This window comes from Bos grunniens, chromosome 13, assembly GCF_055505025.1.
Source record: "Bos grunniens cultivar Pamir isolate PY7600 chromosome 13, Bosgru_T2T1.0, whole genome shotgun sequence".
Taxonomy (NCBI): domain Eukaryota; kingdom Metazoa; phylum Chordata; class Mammalia; order Artiodactyla; family Bovidae; genus Bos; species Bos grunniens.
In genome coordinates this window covers 62,200,911-62,224,230 of record NC_141177.1, presented here as the reverse complement: position 1 = coordinate 62,224,230, position 23,320 = coordinate 62,200,911, and the positions used below count along the sequence as shown (strand labels likewise).

At 41.1% G+C, this 23,320-nt stretch overlaps 2 protein-coding genes across 7 annotated transcripts in view; one reads left to right on the top strand and one right to left on the bottom strand.

Moving 5' to 3' along the window:
• Window positions 1–731: 731 nt before the first annotated feature.
• LOC147361095 (uncharacterized) lies at window positions 732–6,252 on the bottom strand. Its single transcript, XM_086335199.1, has 4 exons — window positions 5,847–6,252; window positions 2,881–5,664; window positions 2,623–2,781; window positions 732–2,349 (listed from the first exon to the last, which is right to left on the bottom strand). The coding sequence occupies exons 1-2, from the start codon at window positions 6,250–6,252 to the stop codon at window positions 4,976–4,978; spliced, it is 1,095 nt and encodes a 364-aa protein (XP_086191325.1). The 3' UTR covers window positions 732–2,349; window positions 2,623–2,781; window positions 2,881–4,975.
• Window positions 4,762–23,320, top strand: part of PLXDC2 (plexin domain containing 2) — a 427,187-nt gene continuing 408,628 nt past the window's right edge. For 3 of the 6 annotated variants that reach the window (XM_086334551.1, XM_086334548.1, XM_086334553.1), the window contains exon 1: window positions 5,475–6,438. In XM_086334551.1, coding sequence (XP_086190677.1) covers window positions 6,327–6,438 — 112 coding nt within the window. In that variant the 5' untranslated portion in view covers window positions 5,475–6,326. Of the gene's footprint in view, window positions 4,891–5,203; window positions 5,342–5,474; window positions 6,439–23,320 lie in introns of those variants that run through there. The other 3 variants (XM_086334552.1, XM_086334549.1, XM_086334550.1) reach the window with 2 other exon arrangements.

The following is a 23,320-nucleotide window of genomic DNA, read 5'->3' as shown; positions in this document are numbered from 1 at the left end:
AAAGGGTCATGCTGTGACACCCGACAAGGTACGACAGGCAAGCGACATGGAAGCCATATTTACTACTATTTATAGTAGTAAAGTAGGGGCTATTTATAGGGGGAATTGCCCTTATATTTACTGTCAGTTACCACGGAAACCAGCAGCCTGCGCCTGCGCCTGCCCCTTACAGCCCCTGAGGTTAATGAGCATCAGGAGGGCAAATGTTTTCTTCTAATAAATTAGCAGGTGGAGTCTTTCTGACCTAAAGATTAGAACAATCACTAGCTGGGGCAGGGGGCAGGCACTTTTGCCCGAGTGGGGTGTAGGTGAAGCAGGGACTGGTTTAGCAGGGGCTGTACAAAGAGGAAGAGAACAGCTATCTTGAGTGGCCTGATAATATATGGGTGTGCTGCTGCTGCTGCAGCTAAGTCACTTCAGTCCTGTCCAACTCTGTGCGACCCCATAGGCAGCAGCTCACCAGGCTCCCCTATTCCTGGGATTCTCCAGGCAGGAACACTGGAGTGGGTTGCCATTTCCTTCTCCAATGCATGAAAGTGAAAAGTGAAAGGGAAGTCACTCAGTCGTGTCGGACTGAGCCATGGGATTTTCTAAGCAAGAGTACTGGAGTGGGGTGCCATTGCCTTCTCCGATGGATGTACTAGTCCATTTTAATAATTTGTTTTCTACTATTTTGAACTGCACATTTTTGTACTTTGCAATTTACTGGTCAAAAAACTTTAGCTTATTAAGATTCAGAAGACAGTACAAACATGTATGCCATTTTAATGCAGTATGTTATTTCATTATGAGTGAGCCAAATATAATTATATTTTAATTTCATCTAAATAGTAAATGTACTATTGACATGAGGATAAAAGGCATTAAGTACTCTTGCATACTTAATGTCCCTAAAAAAAAAAAGAGTGCTATTAGCTGTCATATAATTTTTTAAATGCGTATTTCATTCAAAACACTCTGTTCCTAAAAATTTTACTTAAGATTATAAAACAGCAAAAAGCTGAAATATCCAGAAATAGTATAATGAATTCTCAGTTGATTCTGAGAGCAGAAGTCAAAGAAGGTGAATAAGAAACAAGAAACTACCCTATTGACCCAACAATCCTACTACTGGGCATATACCCTGAGGAAACCATAACTGAAAAAGACACATGTACCCAATATTCACTGCAGCACTATTTACAATAGCTAGGACATGTAAGCAACCTAGATGTCTATTCACAGATGAATGGATTAAAAAGTTGTGGTACAATGGACTATTGTACAATGGAATATTCACATATGTATATTTTATGTATACAATGGAATATTGCTAAGTCACTTCAGTCGTGTCCGCGACCCCATAGACAGCAGCCCACCAGGCTCCCCCGTCCCTGGGATTCTCCAGGCAAGAACACTGGAGTGAGTTGCCATTTCCTTCTCCAATGCATGAAAGTGAAAAGTGAAAGTGAAGTGGCTCAGTCATGTCCGACTCTTAGCGACCCCATGGACTGCAGCCTTCCAGGCTCCTCCATCCATGGGATTTTCCAGGCAAGAGTACTGGAGTGGGGTGCCATTGCCTTCTCTGACAATGGAATATTACTCAGCCATAAAAAGGAACATATTTGAGTCAGCTCTAATGAGGTGGAGGAACCTAGAGCCTATTATACAGAGTGAAGTAAGTCAGAAAGAAAAACAAATATTGTATATTAACATAAACATATGGAATTTAGAAAGATGGAACTGAAGAACCTATTTGTAGGGAAGCAATGGAGATACAGACAGAAAATCGACTTGCAGACACGGTGGGGATGGAGAGGGTGGGGGAAGGAGAGGCTGGGATGAATTGAGAAAAAAAATCAGCCAAGATGAAGAAAGGACTTTTGTAATTGTATGCTAAAGATAAAAAGATTAGCTTTATCAAATGGTGAGGGAGAGGAAATGCCTTAGACCTGGAGGAAAAGGTCGTAATATTAGATTAGGACTAAATAAAAGGAATCCACTAATAGTAATTTCCCTTTTGTTGTTGTCGTTCAGTCACTCAGTCATGTCTGAATCTCTGTGACCCCATGGACTGCAGCATGCCAGGCTTCCCTGTCCTTCACCATCTCAGAGTTTGCTCAAATTCATGTCTGTTGAGTCGATGATGCCATCCAACCATCTCATCCTCTGTTGTTCCTTTCTTCTCCTGCCTTCCATCTTTCCCAGCATCAGGGTCTTTCACAATGAGTAGGCTCTTTGCATCAGGTAGCCAAAGAATTGGGGCTTCAGCTTCAGCATCAGTCCTTCCGATAAATATTCAGGGTTGATTTCCTTTAGGATGGACTGGTTTGATCTCCTTGCTGTCCATGAAATAACAATAATAATGTCCTGAAATAACAAAAAATAGGTTACAATAAATAGTGAGTACCCCACAGCCTGTATTACATCTCAATTCTTTTCTAAGTGAGCATGATGGTTTCTTGAGTATCCCGTTAGCCAAGTTTCAGTTTAGGAGAGATGACAAATTTGGAGGTGGGATGAGATGGGTAATTGTAATTACCTTCAGGTAGATAGTATTGCACTTGAAATGTGCAGAAATGGCTCTGAAGGTCAGTATAAATAAGGGGCTGTGAACAGGCCTGAAATCTGTATAGACATTACCTCAGGTGCTAATGAACGCCCAAAGTTCTCTGTTGGCCAGAGTGATTCTCACACACAGTTTTAAGATCTTAAAAGGAGGGTGTTCAGTGAATTTCAGATCTTTTGTCATGGACAAGGAACTCAAGTACTGCTCCATGAAGACTGTTGATTCATTTGTTCCTTGAAAGGTTAGTTAAAATTAAGCCAGTGAGTAAAAAACAAACAAACAAAAAAATCCCAGCAATTCAGTTCTTATAACTACAGTAAATAGAAACAAACCCCACTCACTGTAACTCTTCTCTTTCTAGTGAGATGGAAGATGAAACCTTTTCCTTCGAGACATCTTAATTTGTTTCCCTGAAAGTGAAATAGATTATTCTGTGGTGAAATATGTATGGCAGACTTAGATCATTTAGGCCACAAAGTATACTACCTTTAATTAGCAGGATTTTATATGAGTAATGAACTTTCCATTTCACCCTGAACATACCATCCTACATATATCTTAGTTATTTGTCACCTGCTATAATGTAAAGGAAAAATAATTTTTAACAAATAATCATTGGTTGACATTTAAGGCAATGTACCAAAGCCTAACTTTATTATGATGGTGCACTTCTTTCTTAGTTCTGAGCACTAAATCATCATGCATGATTGAATTTTGCTTACCTGCATCTTCTCCCATACTTAAGTATTTTCTGTGTGGGCTGCTCTTCAGAATAAGACGTACTTATTCATAAGATATGAGTAAAATGAAACAGCACCAGTGAGATAGACAAAACACACAGAAGCCTCTCCAGAGTCACTCTGAATTACCACTTGGCTCCCTTTCAATTTTTGGCATCAGATTTCCTCTTAGGGTATATAGCTTCCATCAGGAGGCCAAAGCATTGCTGACAACAAACAAAAATAAGCACTGCTAATTTGCACATATAATAATAAAGGAAAAATAGAAAATGATATCCAGGAGAGGCAGGGACTTGTTTCTTCTTTGAAAAGCAGGAAATACCCATTTTTCTACTGTGAAAGGGGATGGGGAAACACTCCAGACTAAGGAAGAGATGCTCTTGAAATGGCTCCTGCTGGGTCCCCATGATTTTGTGTATAAATGGGACATGGAGCTGCACTGAATGTTTTATTTCTTCAGGGATTCATGAAGTAGTGAGGTCACCAGGGATACAGAGAAAAAAAAATCAATGTTAATTAAATGACAATCAGAATTTGATAGGAAGATTACTTTTTTCAACTTAATGTTAAATAGATAAGTATCTCAGGTACTCAGCTTTGGGTGTAAGGTTACCCAGAACTTAAAAACGCTTGCTTGGGCAGAAGTAAAAGAACCAGGTTGTGTAAATAAGGTGAAGAGGGACAATCAACTGGTTGGAAGAAAACTCAGGAGAGAGCAAAGAGCATTAAAAAGTGTGTGTGCTTAACATTTGCAAAATAGATAGCAAGTTGAGTATGGGGTTGAGGACAACAGGGTACACTTTTTGTTTCTCTTCTGCTCACCAGCCAAGTAACCATCAGAGAGGCATTCTTTGGGCATCAAATTGGAAGAGTAGTTTAATTATCTGGCTCCACTTCCAGTGGGTATTGAGACAAAATTAAGGTGGTTATGGATGGCACCCATCAATTTTTCAGAGCATGGAAAAGACTAACAGGACCGTTTGCACTTAGAACATTAAAGCGACTTCTCCATTTGATTTATAACGCCTTGTCTCCTCTTCCTTCCCTTTCTTCTCTTTAAGAAGCATAAAGTCATGTACTTCGTGCTAGGCACTGTTCTCAACTCTTTAATTATTGCGTATTAACGCATTTAGTCCAATGCAACCACCTTATAAGGGTATAACTACAATTCTCCCCATTTGATGGATGGGGAACTGAGACACTTAAGAAAAACAAAGCCATTTAGCTAATCAGTAGGGGAGGTGGAATCCTAACCCAGTCTGGTTCTAGAATTTTAACCGATGTGCTGCTTCCCTTTTTTTTTTTTTTTGTAAATCTTTACCCCCATTAAAATAAAGTTAACTATTCAAAACAAGACTATTGAGAGGGCTGGAAAGGGTTAACGCTGAAGCACTTCCGCGAGCTGAAAAAACAAAAACAAACGAGCCAGCGAAAGCCAGTTAAAGCCCCCGTAGGAAATTCTGTGGGCCTCCTGTTTCTTTAAACTCTCGCTTTCGCTCCCGCTGACACTTTATAACAAAGCCGCCACGGCGGGTCCGAGCCGCCGCGCGCTCCCTTCCTCCACCGGCCCCGCGGGTCTGGGGTCCGAAAGGGCTTCGCTGGGTCAGTAACCGAATTGGCTTGGGTTTGCTTTCTCCGCACCCCCAATCTCCGCAGCACACGCCCTCCCAGGAATGGCGAGCTGTAATTAACCCTTTAGCGCCCAGGAAGACCCCGTCGGCGGCGAGTGGCCCCCGGGTCTGCTGCTGGGCCGCAGAAGCCCCGCAGACGGGCGTGAGGGCCGCCCAGGGCCAGGTGGGTGCGGGCGCTGCTGGCCCGCCGCCGGTGGGGGCGAGCCGAGTGCGGGGATGGCGCCCGAGCGGCGCCGAGGTGCCGTCCGGCACTCCCCTCCTCGTTCGCCTTTCTCGCCTCCTCTCCCGGAGCTCCTGGCCGCCGAGCTGCCAGGGGCACGCCGGGCTGGAGTTGCCCTCTCACTCCCCCTTGCTTTCCTCCCGGGGTTTAATCTCTCGGCGACTCCTCTGCCAGCCCCGAGGAAAGTGCAGCCATTGGACAGGTCGGTGCTAGCTGCCGGTTTCGGGGAGGAAGGTGGGAGACGCCGGGAGGAGCGAGGGGGAGGGAAGGAAGAGGCGGGAGGAGGGTGCAGCGGCGGATCTGGCAAATTGCGAGCCGCCTTCCCTCCCCAAAGTGTGGAGCAGGAGCGCGGGGGAGCGCGGCGGCGGCGGCGGCGCCTCCTCCGCCACCAAACTCCGGGGCTCGGGTCCACCTCCTCCTTCGCCAGGAGGAACCCTATCCCAATAGGTTTCAGCCTGACTTTTTCCTCCCCGTTTCTTCCCCCTCCCCACCCCCCTTTCCCAATACATTTTTCTGCCTTCGGACCTCAGACTGCTGCAGCCTGAGCCTGCCCAGGGCTCAGTTCTTAGGGGCTTCTCATCCCTCCGGCTGCGGGCGAGGACGCGCGCCCTGCGTAGGGCGAAGAAAAGAAGAAAAACTTGTCGGAGGGCTTTCGCCAGCCCGCTGTTAACCCCCTTCCCGCAAACCTAAGCCTCCTTAGAGGGGGCCATCCCAAGACTGGGGAAAGTTCCTTCCGAGCCCTCTTGGATTTGGAGGAGGCACCCGCGCTGGCTGTGGAATTAGATCTGTTTTGAACCCAGTGGAGCGCATCGCTGGGGCTCGGAAGTCACCGTCTGCGGGCACTGGGGTGGCGCTGCCTGTGCGGAACAGAGAGTTTGCCAGCCCCAGTTGCAAGTGGCCTCTCGTCTCCGCAGTTGTTCTGTGTCTGGGGTGAGGACTGCGAGTGTTGTGGGAAGTTCTGAAGGGAGACCTGGAGGTCCGGAGAGGACTGCGCTCTGCTCGCACCCGCTTCTTCCTCGTCCCGGCTCCTGGGTGTGCAATCCCAGAGAAATTTACAAAAGCCTCTGCGTCCCTCCGAGACCGGTCCGCAGCATTCAGCCCCGTTGTCCCCATTCCCAACGGGAGCCCCGAAGCAGCACAGGGCGCCAGGGAAGGACTGGCGGGGAGCGGGAGATCGCGGCGGCAGCATGGCGAGGTTCCGGAGGGCCGACCTGGCTGCTGCAGGAGTTGTGTTACTTTGCCACTTTTTAATGGACCGGCTTCAGTTCGCTGAAGGAAAGCCTGGAAATCAAGTCAATGGTAAGATGCACTTTCGCTTTTTGCTTTCCTACCCAGTCGAAGACCTCTCTGGTACCCAGTTCTCCACCCACCTTCACTCCATCTATCTGCCCTTGGTAAAGTTACTGCAATTGCATTTCAAGTAAACTTGGGCTTCTCAGATGAGCAGAAGGTTGGCTGGATGAGTAGGGTGGTAGGGACTGAGGGTTTTTCTTAAGGATTTACCACTTGCTTCACCTGAGCGGTAAGCAGGGGATGGTACTGTCTTCCCCCGAGGCGTCCTGAGAGGGCTCGGTGTTAGAAGAAACCTTCCCGCGGGTACCTCCCCAGGAGCTGGCATCCTGCTCCGTGTCCTCCCGGGCTCCTCCTCTTCCCCTCCTCCTTGCCTCCTGCCGAGATAAACTAAGGGGGTGCATTGTGGCGGATGTGGTGGCAGCCGGGGATTGCAGCGCTCCCCTCTGCTGGAGAAAATTCCCTGTGGCCGCACCTTCCTCCCGCAGGAGGTCCCAACCTCTGGCTCGCTCTTGCTGTCTGGGGCTGAGCTGGCGCTGGAAGTGGGGCGGGGTGGGTGCGGCGGGACACCGGGGAGGGGAGGAGGTGGTAGAGGTCGGGTGAACGCGCCTCTGGAGACCAACCACCCGCCCCATTGTCCTCCGCCGGCCGGCTTCGCGGACAGGCCTGAACGTGCAGGGGTTCCTGCGAGTGGCCTGGCACTGCCCCCGCGCGGAGCCCGGGAGCCCCGCACAGCCCAGAGGAGGCGCCCCTTGCTCGGGCGGCTGCGCCAGCCAGGTGCGCGTCCAGCCCAGGACCGCGCCCCCGGGGTCGAGCTCTGAGCCTGCGATGCAGCCCTGGGCCGGGGCCCGCCGGCTTCTCCCGGCCAGGTTATGCGGAGCGGAAGGTCCAGCTGCCTTCCGGGACCCTGTCCACCGTGAACCGAATATCTGCTCCCCATTTCGCCCCGCCCCCCCCCCCCCCGAAGAAATGCACAGACTTTGAGAGGAGGTGAATGAGGGAAAAACACTTGAGAAATAAACGCTAGCTGGTTAGGATAATCAAGATTTTGTTTTAATTCCGAGGAGGGGAAATAAGTGATTCCTCGGAAAGTATTCTGGCGTCCACAAATGTCAAACTTGCAAGTCTCAGAGGGAGGGCTAGGGAGAGCACCTGGGGATTCCAGGTGAGGTGAATCTAGAAGGAAATCCTTAAATGAAATTTTACCAACCTGAGACAGCCCGAAACACTGTGTCTGCTCCTTCTGAAAATATTACAGAGAAAACCGATTCTGACTGTGCTCCAGTTTATCATCAGAGGGGTGTGTGTTGGGGATGGGAGTGGGCAATAAGATACCACTTTTAAAGCTGTGAATAAAACGCAAATTTCCTGGATTTCGGTTTGTTGTGCATAGAAGGACATAGGTTGTTCCTGACAAGGTGTTATTTATATCAGTACATCATACCTTCTGTTTATTTCTCTGATACATTTCATTGGTAAAAAAAAAAAAAAAACTGTTACTCGTCTGGGATGCAGCACATTTATTTTAAAAAGGGCAACAGTAATTTTCATGGGCATATTCATGAAATAAATAAATGCTTAAAGAAAGCAATTTATTATATCCCAAAGGAGATTAGAGAGGTGTGTGTGCCAGAATGCATTCTAAATTGTTTATTTGAAAACTTCTTTGGCACTCAAAGTAAATAATGCATTTGCAGTAAAAAAAAAAAAAAAAAAGTCAACAAATGTTTATTTTTTCCTGAACCTTTTTCATTAATAATATGTTACTAAGGAAAGAACAATATATATATATATATATGTTTACTAAGTTCTCAAATTGAGGGTAAAAATCCACTCCACTCTAAAATTGGTCATATAATTAAAAGCTTTTGCTTTGGGGATTATAAAATACATATATTGCTCAACATAAATCTGCAGGTGTTGTAAACCAATATTTCTGATGGAAAACTACTCTAGAAGCCCATATATTTATAGGCTTAAGTAAAAAGGAATAGTTTAAGTTTCTTGGCAGTTTTTTTTAAAGATATATTACAAAGTGAAGTAGCTTCTTTCCAAGATATCAATCTCCATTACTTTCATGAAATCATCTTGGAATTAAATAGTTAGCATACTGTAAAATATAAAGTATAGGAATGAAATGGAAGACAAAAAATAGTTTCCTTTGTAAAATAGACTAGCTAAAAGTTCAAAACGTGAAATTTTTAAAAAGTCCAGCAGTCTTGGAATTTGGCATGTAGCAATCAGGATTTTTATTACAGACATTTTGACACAGGGGGGAGAAACCTGATTTCATAACAGAAACATTTTTATTATGCATTACTTTAGAAATGCTGCAGTTGACTTTGTTGCCACCAGAGGGCAAAGAAACTGCTAATTTCCTTCCCATTCTTTCCCAAACCTTGGATTAATGATCCTCAATATTTTCTTTTTCCTATATGCAGTATTTGTTGATATTTCAACTTGACATTTAAAAATGAATGGTGACTTAAAATAATGAGAGTTTATTTTATTTCCAATTTTCATTGAAGTTAAATATTCATTTAACATTTATATAGTACTTCCTACATGTAGACTTATACTTTGAATACATTCTTGTGGCATAATAAGTAGTGGAAAACCCCAAATGCTCTCTTCTTCATCACTGTTGGCAATTATTACCACATTATTGTGGAATTCCCAAGAATATATTTGAAAAAATCTGTCTTATGATTAAAAGTTCATTATTGTATAGTGAACTTTTTTAAAGATTGAATATGTTGTATTGATTCTTATATCTGAAAAGTATTTGCTCATACTAAATAGTATGCCTCAACCAATATTTAGAGAAAAATAAGCCTAGAATAATGTTTAATTTTATAAGTCTCAAATCATTTCCATATTGTTATACATTCATCTTTATATCCTGAACTGATTGTAAAAGTTTAGTAACAATGTCAAAGGAGATAGATGCATTAATCTTAAAGAATTTAAAAGTTTAAATCAGGAAAAAAGGTCTAAAAGTATGTAGTTATACTTTGGCCTCATTATTGCTCTTAAATGTGATTTAATGCAACAAATAAGTTCATTACCACTATAGAGAGAGCAATGATAATTTAGGGCCCCAAGGAATTTTCACTTTTTTTAAACTTTCTAATATTGTTGTAGAGAGAAGTAGTTTATTTTTAGCAAATCATTTACATTTAGTTGTTTCTCTAGTTGGATGTTTTTCTATTATTTTCTGCTTTCATTAGAGTTTAAAAACTTAGTTTGAAATACCACTAATTTGTGGAGTTTGCTATGAGAGTATTTCTGTTGAGATGTACTGTCACTATATATAGACATATCTGTAGCAAAAGATTATGACAGAGGGTTAATTCAAGTGAATATTCTCTATAAAATGGGCATGTGTCAGATTATTAGAAAATTTAAAAAAATATTTTTTTTATCAATGACTCTGAATTGCATATAAATCATTTTTAAAATATGGAATGTGAGAGTCTTCTTTCTTTAGAGAATAGATAGAAGTTGAAGCCTGAGGCTGGGTAAGTTTGGAATGAGACATAACTAATCTCGAATTTTCAGTTCAGAAGTAAGGTTTGAAATTCATGGATGTTTGCAGAGAGATTCAGAATCATTACAATTAGGACCATTTATGCATTTCTTAAGTTTGATCTTTAGAAAGAGGTTCTTATCAAGAAGAATGTGCTTGAGTAAAACTTAGGAGTGGAAAATACTAATTCACTCCCCACAGATTTCTTGTCTGCGAGAATCAGATACTTCCATGCAAAGATGTGGATACTGTGGATTCTTTTCAATAGTTTTGGTCTCAATTTTTGCTTCCTAAAATGTATCTTCCCTTGTAGAAACAGAATGTTCATAGAGATGAGTGAATTGATCAAGCATGATTATGAGATTTAAAATCTTAAGTCAGTTTCCCACTACATGAACCACAGCCTCTGAATGAAGCTAGTCAGAGGAAAGCAGAGCCACATGATGGGGAAACTTTAGTCCTGTTGACAATGTTTGTGCCCCTGGATCCAACCATGCCTGAAGCTATTATATCCCCTGGACTTTTCAGTTATATGAGCCAATAACTACCTTTCTTTATTTAAAAAACAAAAAACAAAACAAAAAAACAGGCTCTTCAGCATGGCCATTACCAGTAAGATGGAAATGAATATACAACAGGCCTCAGAACAATAGTTTAAAATGAGAGAAGAGAATCCAAAGGTCTGTCATAATGGCCTTAAACCTTCTGTTAATAGAACTTTCAAAAAGTTCCTTGCACTATTCTGCTACACTTCTGAGTTCTGACTATATTTTCTCTCGTGTACTTAATCTAATACCTTAAAGTACAGTGTATACTCATAGTATGTATATATATATGTATGTATATATGTGTGTGTATACATATTATGTGTATATAGTGGTGGTGCTCTATTTTCAGTGGAGATGAACACTATTAAATAAGTTTAGTTCTTTTGGAAACCCACTCCAGTGTTCTTGCCTGGAGAATCCCAGTTGTGCGGGAGCCTGGTGGGCTGCCGTCTCTGAGGTCGCACAGAGTCGGACACGACTGAAGCGACTTAGCAGCAGCAGCAGTTCTTTTTGAAATTACTTTTGAACTGAATTGTGCTTAGGCCTCATTGCATTAACCTACACTGAAGGTGGCTTTAAAAACAGTCTCCTAAAACTCATTATTGGATTTCCCAAGTGGTGGAGTGGTGAAGAATCCACCTGCCAATGAAGGAGACATAGGAGATGCAAGTTTGATCACTGGTGAGGAAGATTGCTTGGAGTAGGAAATGGCAACTTACTCCAGTATTCTTGCCTGGAAAATTCCATGGACAGAGCAGCTTGGCAGGCTACAGTCCGTGGAGTCACAAAGAGTTGGACACGACTAAGCACAAAACTCGTTATGGTAAATGTTTCTGGGGAAGGCGGTTGGTGGTGTGGTGCAATGCTTTGCTCGTAATTGTTCCTCAAGTAAGAGAGAGGGAGGGAGGGAGGGAAAGAAAGATATTGTGTCTTAACAATGATATAGTTCTTGTGAACTGGTTTGTTTGTATCTTTTGGACATTATGAATAGTGACCAGAAATATTACTTTAAAAAAACGAGGTTTTTTGAAAGCTCAGAGCACAGTTTGTGGCCCGAGTCCAACAAGTATATGAACCTTCTGGTGTGCATTTTTTGTACTAGTTTACTTAGGTCTTCAGCTTGTCTTTCCCTACTTTCATTTAGCTGTGTCCAGCTTTTCTCACTTAAAATCTTGTATTAGTTTTAGAGAGGGGAAATAAGTAAATAAAAAGCAATCACCCTAATACATAAGGTTGTATATTACAAAGTTTCTTTTCTGCTTTCTTTTCATCTAATTTCAGTCCTTTGTCTTTATTCTGAGCACATATTTCATGAAGCTTTGATTATCTCTTTCTAGTATCCCATTCTGAGAAATCTTTCTTCTTCCCTGAGGTTTTTACAGGAGGCCTTCTCTCACTATCCCCCAGACTATAATTCTGTTCAGCTGAGGAAGTTGCTACAGAATGACAGACAGTACTGTAGTGATGCTTCTTCTAGGACAGTTTTTCCCACTATTTCTTGTGTCATGTATTGCCTGGCCAAAAGAATACTATCCAAGGAAAGAGGAGAATAGAAAATATTCTATATTGTATTGTAGCCAGACTTTGAACTCATTGCATGTTTTTTCTTTGTTTCTATTTTTCCCTCTTTAATTAAAAAGGTGATAAGATATGGATTGATGGCACAGATTTGGGTATTTAAATAGAATTAGAGGTCTTGTCAGGAGCCTGTTTGCAATTAGGATAGCCTGTTAAGGATTGTAGATCTGAACACAGGGTCAGAAACTGTATGACCTTCCTTGAAACACAGACTTGCAATCCCTTCCTCCAGAGGCCATCCAAATACATCTGAGCACTAGTAACTCACCTTTCCCCTCCAAATTAAAATCAACTGTCTTCCCTGCTTCAGGCATTACGGTAGACAGTGGCCTGTGATTTTGTCAAGAGAGGGTCAAGAAGGCAGGGATGCAAAATGACTTCCATTTTACTTTTCTGGAATCTTATGACTTAGTTCCTCTCTTTCCCCCACCTATTATTTTTCACTCATTAATTGGAAATTTTCCCTTGAATACGTATTGTTCAAGGTCTGATCCTCTAGGTAAGGTGCTTAGCTGACTGTGGCTATAGGACTATAGAGAGCCTGATGGGAATTTGCCCTGTGGATAAACTGCATAAGAATCAGAATGTTTAAAAGTCAAGTTTGTACATACTCCTTGGAGTGTTCAGTGATAGGAGAAGTCTACATAAAGCCAATAAATTCTCTCTAAGCTTGCTGCTTGGTAAGTATACCCTGGTTTATTTAGATCAGGTTAATGTGTTCTTTGGTCCAGTTGGAATATGCAGTATGCAGTGATGATTTTTAGATAGTAGTAATATCCTCCTGTGTTTATATGTATCTGTTTGTAGCAGTAGCTCCCAACTTTTTCTCTCTGAAATCATAATTTGGACATTATATTAAATATTTATTTCCCTAAACCCTGAAAGGGAAGTAAGCTAGGTGGAATTTATTATTTTACAATGTGAAATTCATAAATAGTAATGATGTTCAAGATGTAAAATAGTCCTGTAGGTGCATTTAAGGTACAGCTCTTTCTGAGTCTGTGTACATATAGTACATACGTATTTGCATAATTCTCTCCAAGATACAGCTTAGACAGCAGCTACTACTGACCCAATGAACCTGATTATTCAGTTGGTATATTTTTGTTTGTTTGGTTAAAAGAGCCTATTGACCTTACTGCAGATGTAGCAGTATCTGACTTCTTTTGCTTGCACCCTCCCCTTTTCCACCTGTTATCCATTTCCTTCAATACATTCAAAAGGGTCTCTGAAGAAATTATATCAATGTAATCTACATTGCAAAATAGTCCTGAAAAAGTGTACAGGAATTAATTTTTGCTATACTAACTCATATTTTCAATGCTTATGGGTTCTTGATATTTAAAGGAATCCTGTACTGAACTTTTGATTAAAAAAAAAACTCAATTATTTTGTTAGACCATAGTTTTATGTTTAAAATTAGCTATAGGGCACTAATATGCATACTTCTTTCAAATATATCATCTGGTGTTAGCTGTCTTATTTATTGACTTTAATTGAAGTATGATTGATTGATATTAGCTAGTTTAATTGTGACTTTTTAGTATTTATATACTTCCTGGGAATATACACCTATAATTACTTTTTCCTTTTAAGGGTACGGGTAACTGTAAGGGTAACTTAGCCCTTTTAGTAGACAGTCAACTTGTTTTTAATTTTATATCACTGATTTCTAATTCCTTGGAGAAGGCAATGGCAACCCACTCCAGTACTCTTGCCTGGAAAATCCCATGGACAGAGGAGCCTGGTAGGCTGCAGTCCATGGGGTTGCGAAGAGTCGGACACGACTGAGCGACTTCACTTTCACTTTTTACTTTCATGCATTGGAGAAGGAAATGGAAACCCACTCCAGTGTTCTTGCCTGGAGACTCCCAGGGACAGTGGAGCCTGGTGGGCTGCCATCTGTGGGGTCGCACAGAGTTGGACATGACTGAAGCGACTTAGTAGTAGTAGTAATTTCTAATTTACATATTTCAAATCTATTTTCATTTCAATTATTTACCATTTTCTGTATTCCAAGAAACAAGAATTGAACTAAAAGGCATATTGCTATGTATTTGCATCTTTGGTTCTTGTTTGTTTGCAGTAGGAATAGAGTCATTGAGTTTATTGTCATGCAACGAAAGTTTAGAGAGTATTTTAACACCTATTTGAAAACTCTGAATGCCCTATAAAAGTAAAGTTGACTTGTAAGGTTAAAAAAAAAAGCCATTTCACATTTTAGTTTGAAAATGTTCTTGCTGCATTATAAAGGTATTGCTCAATGTTTTATTTTCATATGTTGATATAACATCATCAGTTCAGTTTAGTTGCTCAGTCGTGTCCGACTCTTCACAACCCCATGAATCTCAGCACACCAGGCCTCCCTGTCCATCGCCAAGTCTCAGAGTTCACTCAGACTCATGTCCATTGAGTCAGTGATGCCATCCAGCCATAGGGTATTGTATATCTTGCATAGTATTTTTACCTGTTTGGATTTATAATTTGAATTTTGAAATTTTATGTAGTTTTCTAAATGCTTATTTATTTTATTCAACTTAAATGGACTTTATGAAAGCTTTAGATTAATGTGAAGTATATGTAATAATATTTCCTGTTTCAAAACACTGTAGTGACATTTGTAAATATGGCAAGAACTGTACAATTTTTATAGGTTATGAAACAATTTTGATTGAGGCTGAATTTTGTATATATGTATCACATGTAATTGTGTTGGTCCTAACTTTCCCAGTTGATTTATCCCCCAAGCGATTTATATAGTCTTCCAGTTATTTTTCTATAAGGGGTGTATCCAATCTTCCATCAATAAAAAATCAGTACTTTTCTTAAAATGGAACGGGGGCATGGCATATTTTATTTCCGTTTTACTGAGATGCAATTGATACATAACACAGTGTAGGTTTAAGGTGCGTGTGCCTACTGAGTCATGTCCCACTCTGTGCGACTCCATGGACTCTTGCCCACCAGGCTCCTCTCTCCATGGGATTTCCCAGGCACGAATACCAGAGTGAATTGCCATTTCCTTCTCCAGTGGATCTTCCTGACCCAGGGATAGAACCCAGGTTTAAGGTAGAGAGCCAATGATTTGATGTCCATACATCATGAAATGATTACCACAATAAGTTGAATGAACATATAGGTACAAAGTAAAAGACAAAGGAAAAATTTTTTTGCCTTGTTAGAATTCAAGGTTTACTCTCTTAAGAACTTTGATATGTAATGTATAGTAATGTTAATTACATTTATCACGTTGTGTATTACATTCCCAGTAATTATAACTGGAAGTTTGTACCTTTTAACTGCCTTTGTCACTATACAGAGATGTTATGTTATCAAGTTCAGTTCAGTTCAGTTGCTCAGTTGTGTCCGACTCTTTGCAACCCCATGAACTGCAGCACGCCAGGCCTCCCTGTCCATCACCAACTCCTGGAGTTTACTCAAACTCATGTCCATTGAGTCGGTGATGCCACCCAACCATCTCATCCTCTGTCATCTCCTTCTCCTCCTGCTCTCAATCTTTTCCAGCATCAGTCTTTTCCAATGAGTCAGGACTTCACATCAGGTGGCCAAAATATTGGAGATTCAACTTCAATATCAGTCCTTCCAATGAACACTCAGGACTGATCTCCTTTAGGATGGCCTGGTTGGATCTCCTTGCAGTCCAAGGGACTCTCAAGAGTCTTCTCCAACGCCACAGTTCAAAAGCATCAAATCTTCAGTGCTCAGCTTTCTTTATAGTCCAACTCTCACATCCGTACATGACTACTGGAAAAACCATAGCTTTGACAGACCTTTGTTGGCAAAGTAATGTTTCTGCTTTTTAACATGCTGTCTAGGTTGGTCATAACTTTCCTTCCAAGGAGTACACATCTTTTAATTTCATGGCTGCAGTCACCATCTGCAGTGATTTTGGAGCCCCCAAAAATAAAGTCAGCTGCTGTTTCTGCTGTTTCCCCGTCTATTTGCCATGAAGTGATGGGACTGGATGCCATGATCTTCGTTTTCTGAATGTTGAGCTTTAAGCCAACTTTTTCACTATCCTCTTTCACTTTCATCAAGAGGCCCTTTAGTTCTTCACTTTCTGCCAGAAGGGTGGTGTCAGCTGCATATCTGAGGTTATTGATATATTTCTCCTGGCAATCTTGATTCCAGCTTGTGCCTCATCCAGCCCAGCATTTCTCATGAGGTACTCTGCATATAAGTTAAATAAGCAGGGTGACAATATACAGCCTTGACATACTCCTTTCACAATTTGGAACCAGTCTGTTGTTCCATATCCAGTTCTAACTGTTGCTTCCTGACCTGCATACAGATTTCTCAAGAGGCAGGTCAGGTGGTCTAGTATTCCCATCTCTTTCAGAATTTTCTGCAGTTTATTGTGATCCACACAGTCAAAGGCTTTGGCACAGTCATTGACTGCATTCCCCAAACTGTACATTTCATCCCTGTTACTCATTTTATTAACTGCAAGTTTGTACCTCTTAATTTCCCTGGCCTGTCAGTGCTGTTTGAACACTGGTACTGTGTATAGCCTTGCATACATCTCTTCATGTTCATATGTAGGACTTCTATTTAGAGGTAGAATTCATGGGTTATTGGGGTTGTGAATGTTCTACCATAAAAGGTAAAACCTGGGACAAACCCTGATGGACCTTCCAAAGGTCTGTTCCAAAGATAATGCTTCAAAGATAAAGGTGCATGGTACCCTGATGATTATCTCTGTGCAGATACCACACTCTTAATTACTTTAGCTTTTAATAAGTCTTTGTTTGGTGGGACAAAGCTGTCCTCCTTGTTCTTGATCTTCAGGAGCATCTTGGCTATCCTAAAGGCTTTTTGGACTTCTCAGGTGGCTCAGTGGTAAAAAAATCCACCTGCAGGTTCAATCCCTGGGTCAGGAAGATCCCCTGGAGAAGGAAATGTCAACCCATTCCAGTATTCTTGCCTGGGAAATCCCATGGACAGAGGAGCCTGGTGGGCTACCATCTATGGGATTGCAAAGAGTCAGACACAACTTAGTGACTAAATAACAACAAAGGAAGGCTCTTTGCTTTTTCATATCTATTTTAGAATAAACTTTCAGATTTCTTTAACAACTCTATTGAAGTTTTGATGGAAATCACTTTATATCTTAGGGTCATTTGGTAAAGATTTCAATTTCAAAACAACTTGGAAACGATGTAATTTATTTTCTACAACAGCTAAACCCACAACAAGTACCACTGTACATGACAAATTGTTAATAGTGACTATTTGGCAAGTGACCTTTTTTTAGTTGAAACAATGTCCTTAGATTGAATGTTAGTGCTGTTTTCCTGATCACATCATGATACTAAACATGCGTCTAGCTGTTTCTTGGGAAATAGCAGGGGGAAACCATAGGTTGATTAAAATGAACAATTCAACTAAAGAAAAGAATGCTAATTCCTAACTTTTTAGGAACTATCACAAATGAGAGGTGGCTGCCAGGCAAATAATACCAGGAAATGACATTTTTACAGTGTCATTTTAGTAACCTATCTCAATTAGCATAGCAGTTCCAAGCAAGATGTGAAATTTGCTGCTTTGTAAGCATCAGTTCTGATGAGAATGGCAAAATCCTCTAGATTTAGGATTCTCCTTAATGTTTGCTCTTTAACTAATATCAATTCCATGGCAGATTTACATTGAAAGAGAGTACACTTTATAAATTGCTTCCATTTAAAGATAGTAAATTTATGATTTTATTTAGACTGTAAGACAATAAATTAAAGGTTTATAATTTGCTTCATTTGAAAATCCTAATTGCACCTCCTCCTTAGCCCAGTTTATGTCTGGCCATTGCTCTGAACCCTGCCTGCTGATCTGGATGTTTTTTAATAGGGAGTAAATGGACAGGCTGGGCAGGCTGTTTTATTTCTTTGTTATTTAGCCTTCATTATCTTTTTAACATCTGTTGTTCATTTCAGATATTTTTAAAAACAAGCGTGATTCAACATCATTTGCGGATGATAGTCTCATTGTCTACACATTGCAAAACAGCTTTAGACAGGAAGCCAGATTTGTGCAATCTTAGTTTTGGTCAAGCTGTTTTTAGAAGAGCGGTTTGTAAAATAGGCACAACCAATGAGACACTGATTTTTTACAAACCAAGCACTGATGTTTGACTTGAGACTGCCTTTCCGTATCCCCAGTTCCCTTATCCTAGCTCTGGCAGGCACCATCCTTTCTAGCCTTGTTCATTTCAGTAGTGTCCCACTTTCACTCCAACATCATCCTGCTGGAGTCCTTTCTTCATTCCACAGCTGGAAAGATCTTTCTGAAATGCAAATCTGTGTTACCCTTCTGCTGAAAATGCCTTCAAGTCTTCCTCAGGCTCTCACCCTAGAGGTCAGAGGCCTCGATTACCTAATTCTGGTTTACTTCTTCAGGTTCAAGGTCATCACTTCCTTCCTCCTGCTCTCCCAGGTTTCCCACACTTTCTCCCCGTGAAGCTACATATGCCATTCCCTCTCTTTGAAGCATCCTTTCCTTCTCTTCCTGTCTATTTGTCTTTCAGGTCCCAGCTTCATCTGGATTTTCAGCATCATTGACTCATTCCTCAGTGTTTCTCTGTCAGCTCCAAGACTGAGATGAGTCCCTCACCAAAGTGTATTCCGCACACGCTCATGGTGTCACTCATCATGAGTGGTGTAACAGGCTGTGCTTGCACTTGACTGTGAGCTGCCCAAGGTGAGAGGCTGTCTGGGACTGATCACCATTGCCTCAAGAGCTCCAAGTACAGGAAGCCCCATTGAACATTTGTAGAATGGAGGGGTCTTGTTATGTCTTCTACTTTGTATGATAGTACTATTAATGGGTGCTTAGTAGCTCAGTCGTGCCTAACTCTTTGTAACCCCATCAACCACAGCACTCCAGGCTCCTCTGTCCATGGGGATTCTCCAGGCAAGAATATGGGAGTGGGTTGCCATGCCCTCCTCCAGGGGATCTTCCTAACCCAGGGATCGAACTCAGGTCTCCCACATTGCAGGCGGATTCTTTACCGTCTGAGCCAATTCATTTGTTTAGATTTACCACTCAGACAAAGGGTTTTGTTTGTAGCTTATTTCTACATATTTCTTTGGGCAGAATTTCTCACTCATATGGAGAAGGCAATGACACCCCACTCCAGTACTCTTGGCTGGAAAATCCCATGGATCCCATAGACGGAGGAGCCTGGTAGGCTGCAGTTCATGGGGTCGCTAAGAGTAGGACACGACTGAGCGACGTCACTTTCACTTTTCACTTTCCTGTATTGGAGAAGGAAATGGCAACCCACTCCAGTGTTCTTGCCTGGAGAATCCCAGGGACGGGGAGCCTGGTGGGCTGCCGTCTATGGGGTCACATAGAGTCGGACACGACTGAAACGACTTAGCAGTAGCAGCAGCAGTCTCACTCATAATTTATTTCACATGACACCTTGGATTTAAATACCCATGATTATAATCTGTAGACAAACCAGAGACTGACATTAGAGTAAAGGAATTTGTCATATGTTTGTGAAGAACTGAGAATTCATTCACAAATGATGCTTTAAGAATGATCAAGTCACTCAGTAAGCTAAGAAGAATAGAGAAAGCGATACTTTAGTGATTTATAATCCAACAATTTGAATTGTCTGGTAAGATGTTAAAATTGGTTCATTTGTTTCTCTTGAGAGAATGCCATGGTTAAAAAGCATAGATGGATAAACAGTGAATGAAATAGAAATTAGAGATTGAACCATGAAATCTGCATGAAGAGCTTTCCAGGTATTTCAAAGCTAAAGCTGCAAACTGGAAAATGTGCTCTAAGATGATATACTTACAAGAGTTCCAGATACAAATCAATGGGCAACTTATTAGACATTTTTTTCAACAAGATCCTAAAAGATTTCTTAATGTTTTATACATCTTAGCTTTTGCTAGGCCATCAATCTGTATCCAGAATGGGAGTTACCTCACTGATGTGAGTTAAAGCCTTTCCAAGGTTTTCAGTGTGATTCACTTGCTGAAGTTTTGGTCAGCATCCTTCATGTATTTAACAACTTGTATTTGTTATTCTACAAGCACATTTTTTCACCATATCTTTCTATTTATTGCTTTTCTAGAAACATCCTCCAAAGGCCTTCCGATATGTCATACTAATTTTATGGAGTGAACATCTGATATGTGTCTCTTACCCCCTTCTTCTTGTAACAGTACCTTCTCATTATTTGGGGATGTTCAGTCTTTTAGAAACAGCGTGTCACCACCATTTAGGAAGGTCATCTTGCTGACTCTGTGTTGTTCACTTGGGTCTTTGTCATTATATTGTGCTTCCCCAGATAGTTTAGCATATGTCCCAAAGGTGGATACTCATAATAACCTTTCATCTTGGACTTTAGGCCTATTAGTTTATGCTTAAATGTTACATGCATATTCTGGAAGAGAGAGTCTTTTTTATAGAAGTTATTCTGGGGGTTGCTGCATTGGGAAAAGATACATCTAAAGCCATCTATAGACAGACTTCCTGATGGGCTTCCTTGGTGGCTCAGATGGTAAAGAGCCCACCTGCAATGCAGGAGATAAAGGTTTGATGGCTGGGTCAGGAAGATCCTCTGGAGAAGGGAAAGGCTACCCACTCCGGTATTCTTGTCTAGAGAATTTCGTGGACTGAGGAGACTGGTGGGCTATGGCAAAGAGTTGGACACGACTGATCCCTCTGACTTTTAGACTTCCTGATAGCATAAGTCAGGAAATTTCAGTTTTCACTTGAGATGTATTACTTGCCTCTGAGTCTTAGTAAATACATCAAAGTTTTCAGTTATATTGTTATTTGAGTAATTACTTGATTGAGGACTGTTTCTCCCACTAGACTGTAAACTCCATGAGAGTAGGAATCACATTTGTTTTCTGTTTTTTTTTTTTTTTTTTTTAGCACCTTTCATAGTGTTTGGAATATAGAAAGTACTCGATAAATATTTGTTAAATGGAAGTTTCGAATAAGTTCATTTGGGAAATATTCTCTCAGTGACTGGTAAAATAATTCAGTGCTCAGACATCAGGTGAGATTTATCAGATGAGTCCAAAGTTGCAACTGCAATAGATTTTTCCCTGTTGGTTTTCTTAAGTAATTCTCTGTCCCTTTCTCATTCTACAAATTAAATTCTCTTACCTGAGTCTTATTTTTCTAATCTTTCTTCACATTTAATTTGGTGTTTTCCTTTTACTTTCCCTGAAATTCCTATCATTTTATTTTTCTTATGGGTCTAGATATATATTCCAGGCAATAGAAAGAAGAATATCTTAACTCTTCAATGGATGATACATCATAGCTTTTCTTAGGCCATTAATCTGTACCCAGGATTCAGAGGCAAACAAACATCAAGCAGAAAATAGTTGATCCATAGCCAGTGCTTATTCATTTTATTTGCTTAATTCTTTTTTATTGGGATTTTCCAGACCATTAAAAAAAAATGTAAAAAAAAGAAACAAAAATAGTAAGATTACATGCTAACATAGCACCCAACACAGAGTAACTTCTCAATTTAAACTTGGTTGACTTACATATTAAATAAAGACCCACAAAAGCCTGTTTCACTTCTAATTTTAAAATGCATTGACTCATTCCTCTATCTATTCACTCATTCAATAAGTAATCAAATAAAAAAAAAGGAAGAAATGGAGGAATAAATCAATGCCTTTTTAAAAAGTGAAATAGGCTCTTGTAGATTAATTGGAAACCTAGCCATTCTATCTCACATACGTAAGTAACTTATATATAAGTTGAGGTCTGCCATATGCTACACGTTTATGTGTGATGAGTGCTTAAAATATATGACATTTTCATGGTATGATTGAAATCCATTTAAAAGTTCTGTTCACCCAATTTTCATATATTAGTTCAGCTGTTCCTCCAATAGGATAATTTTAGTTGTGTCAGGCGAGTGTATTCCCCTCGGTTCTGTCTCGTCACAACAAAGATTTGGAGTGACGGACGTTAAAGCCCTTGGCGTGTCACAGCTCTCGGGTCTTGGACAGACCGTGTTATAGCTCTCAGACAAATCAGTGTTACAGCTCCGTGTTATAGCTCATTTTATTTAGATAATAGCAGGAAAATCCATCCTCGAGGTGTGAGGGCGTGTCGACTCAAAGACGTGAAGAGAAGAGCACCCCAGTGTGGGGGGGAGAGAGAGAGAGACCCCTAGCCCTTTGGCTCCTCTTTTTATATGTTTTTTCTCCCCCTGGGCCTGCCCTATGTAAATTGGGCTAGCCAGGAGTGCTGTTTGTTCTACCTGAGGTCCTCACTCTGGTCCTCGGACCTTCCTTTGTTCTTATTTTCACGGGCTTTTCTCTTCCTTGTCTTTTAGCCACCGCCATTCTGGACTCCTGTTTCCTATTCTAACTACCCAACAGTTGAAAGATGTGTTTGTTCAATCAATTTAATTTCATATTTTATTATCTGGGAAAAATATAAACTAGTTTCTATTCTTAAGGAATGTGACCCACAGGGAAACACAAGCACAGACATAGCATGAATCTCATAGAAGAACCATGTCCAGGGGTTGGCAGGGGTTGGGAGAAGGCCTTTTGGGAAGACAGCATTTGATTGCTGTATGGTTGTTAAAGGAAGCTTCTGATGCCTGACAGCCTTGGCTCACAATTTACCAGTTGAGTGACCATGAGCAAAAATGTTAACTCCTGGAGCCTCCATTTCTTCATCTGTAATGTGGGAACAAAATTACTTATCTGCACTGAACATTTCTGTTCTCTGCAGGTTTGGTGAGATTGCCATAGAAATATTAATATAAGGAAGTGTGGAAGCAGTAAGTGAAGGGAAAAACTAAACAAGAGGGAAAAAGTAGGGCAGAACTAGGGAAGGAGTGCTCCACAGAATGGTGAGCCAACTGAAAAGGCTTTCAGTGATAATTTAAGATATTAACTACCATGGTATCCATTTCAGACTGTCCAAGATTAAACCATCATCTTTGGGGTAGTAATAATCACAGGCAGGGGTACTGTTGCAAGTGCAGGAAGAATTAAGGCCAGTGAGTGCTTCTGATGGCCACGTGAGCATCAGATGGCATGCAGAGGCCCCGCCAACAGGCTCCGACTTGCATGGCAAGTCCCAGAATCAAAACACTGCTCGTTTTCAGAATCCTCGCCCTCACTCAGCCATAGCCTAGGGCAAGCTTTGGATCTGAAGAACATTATTCCAATAAAATGTACATTAAAAGAACACTCAAATAATTTATTTT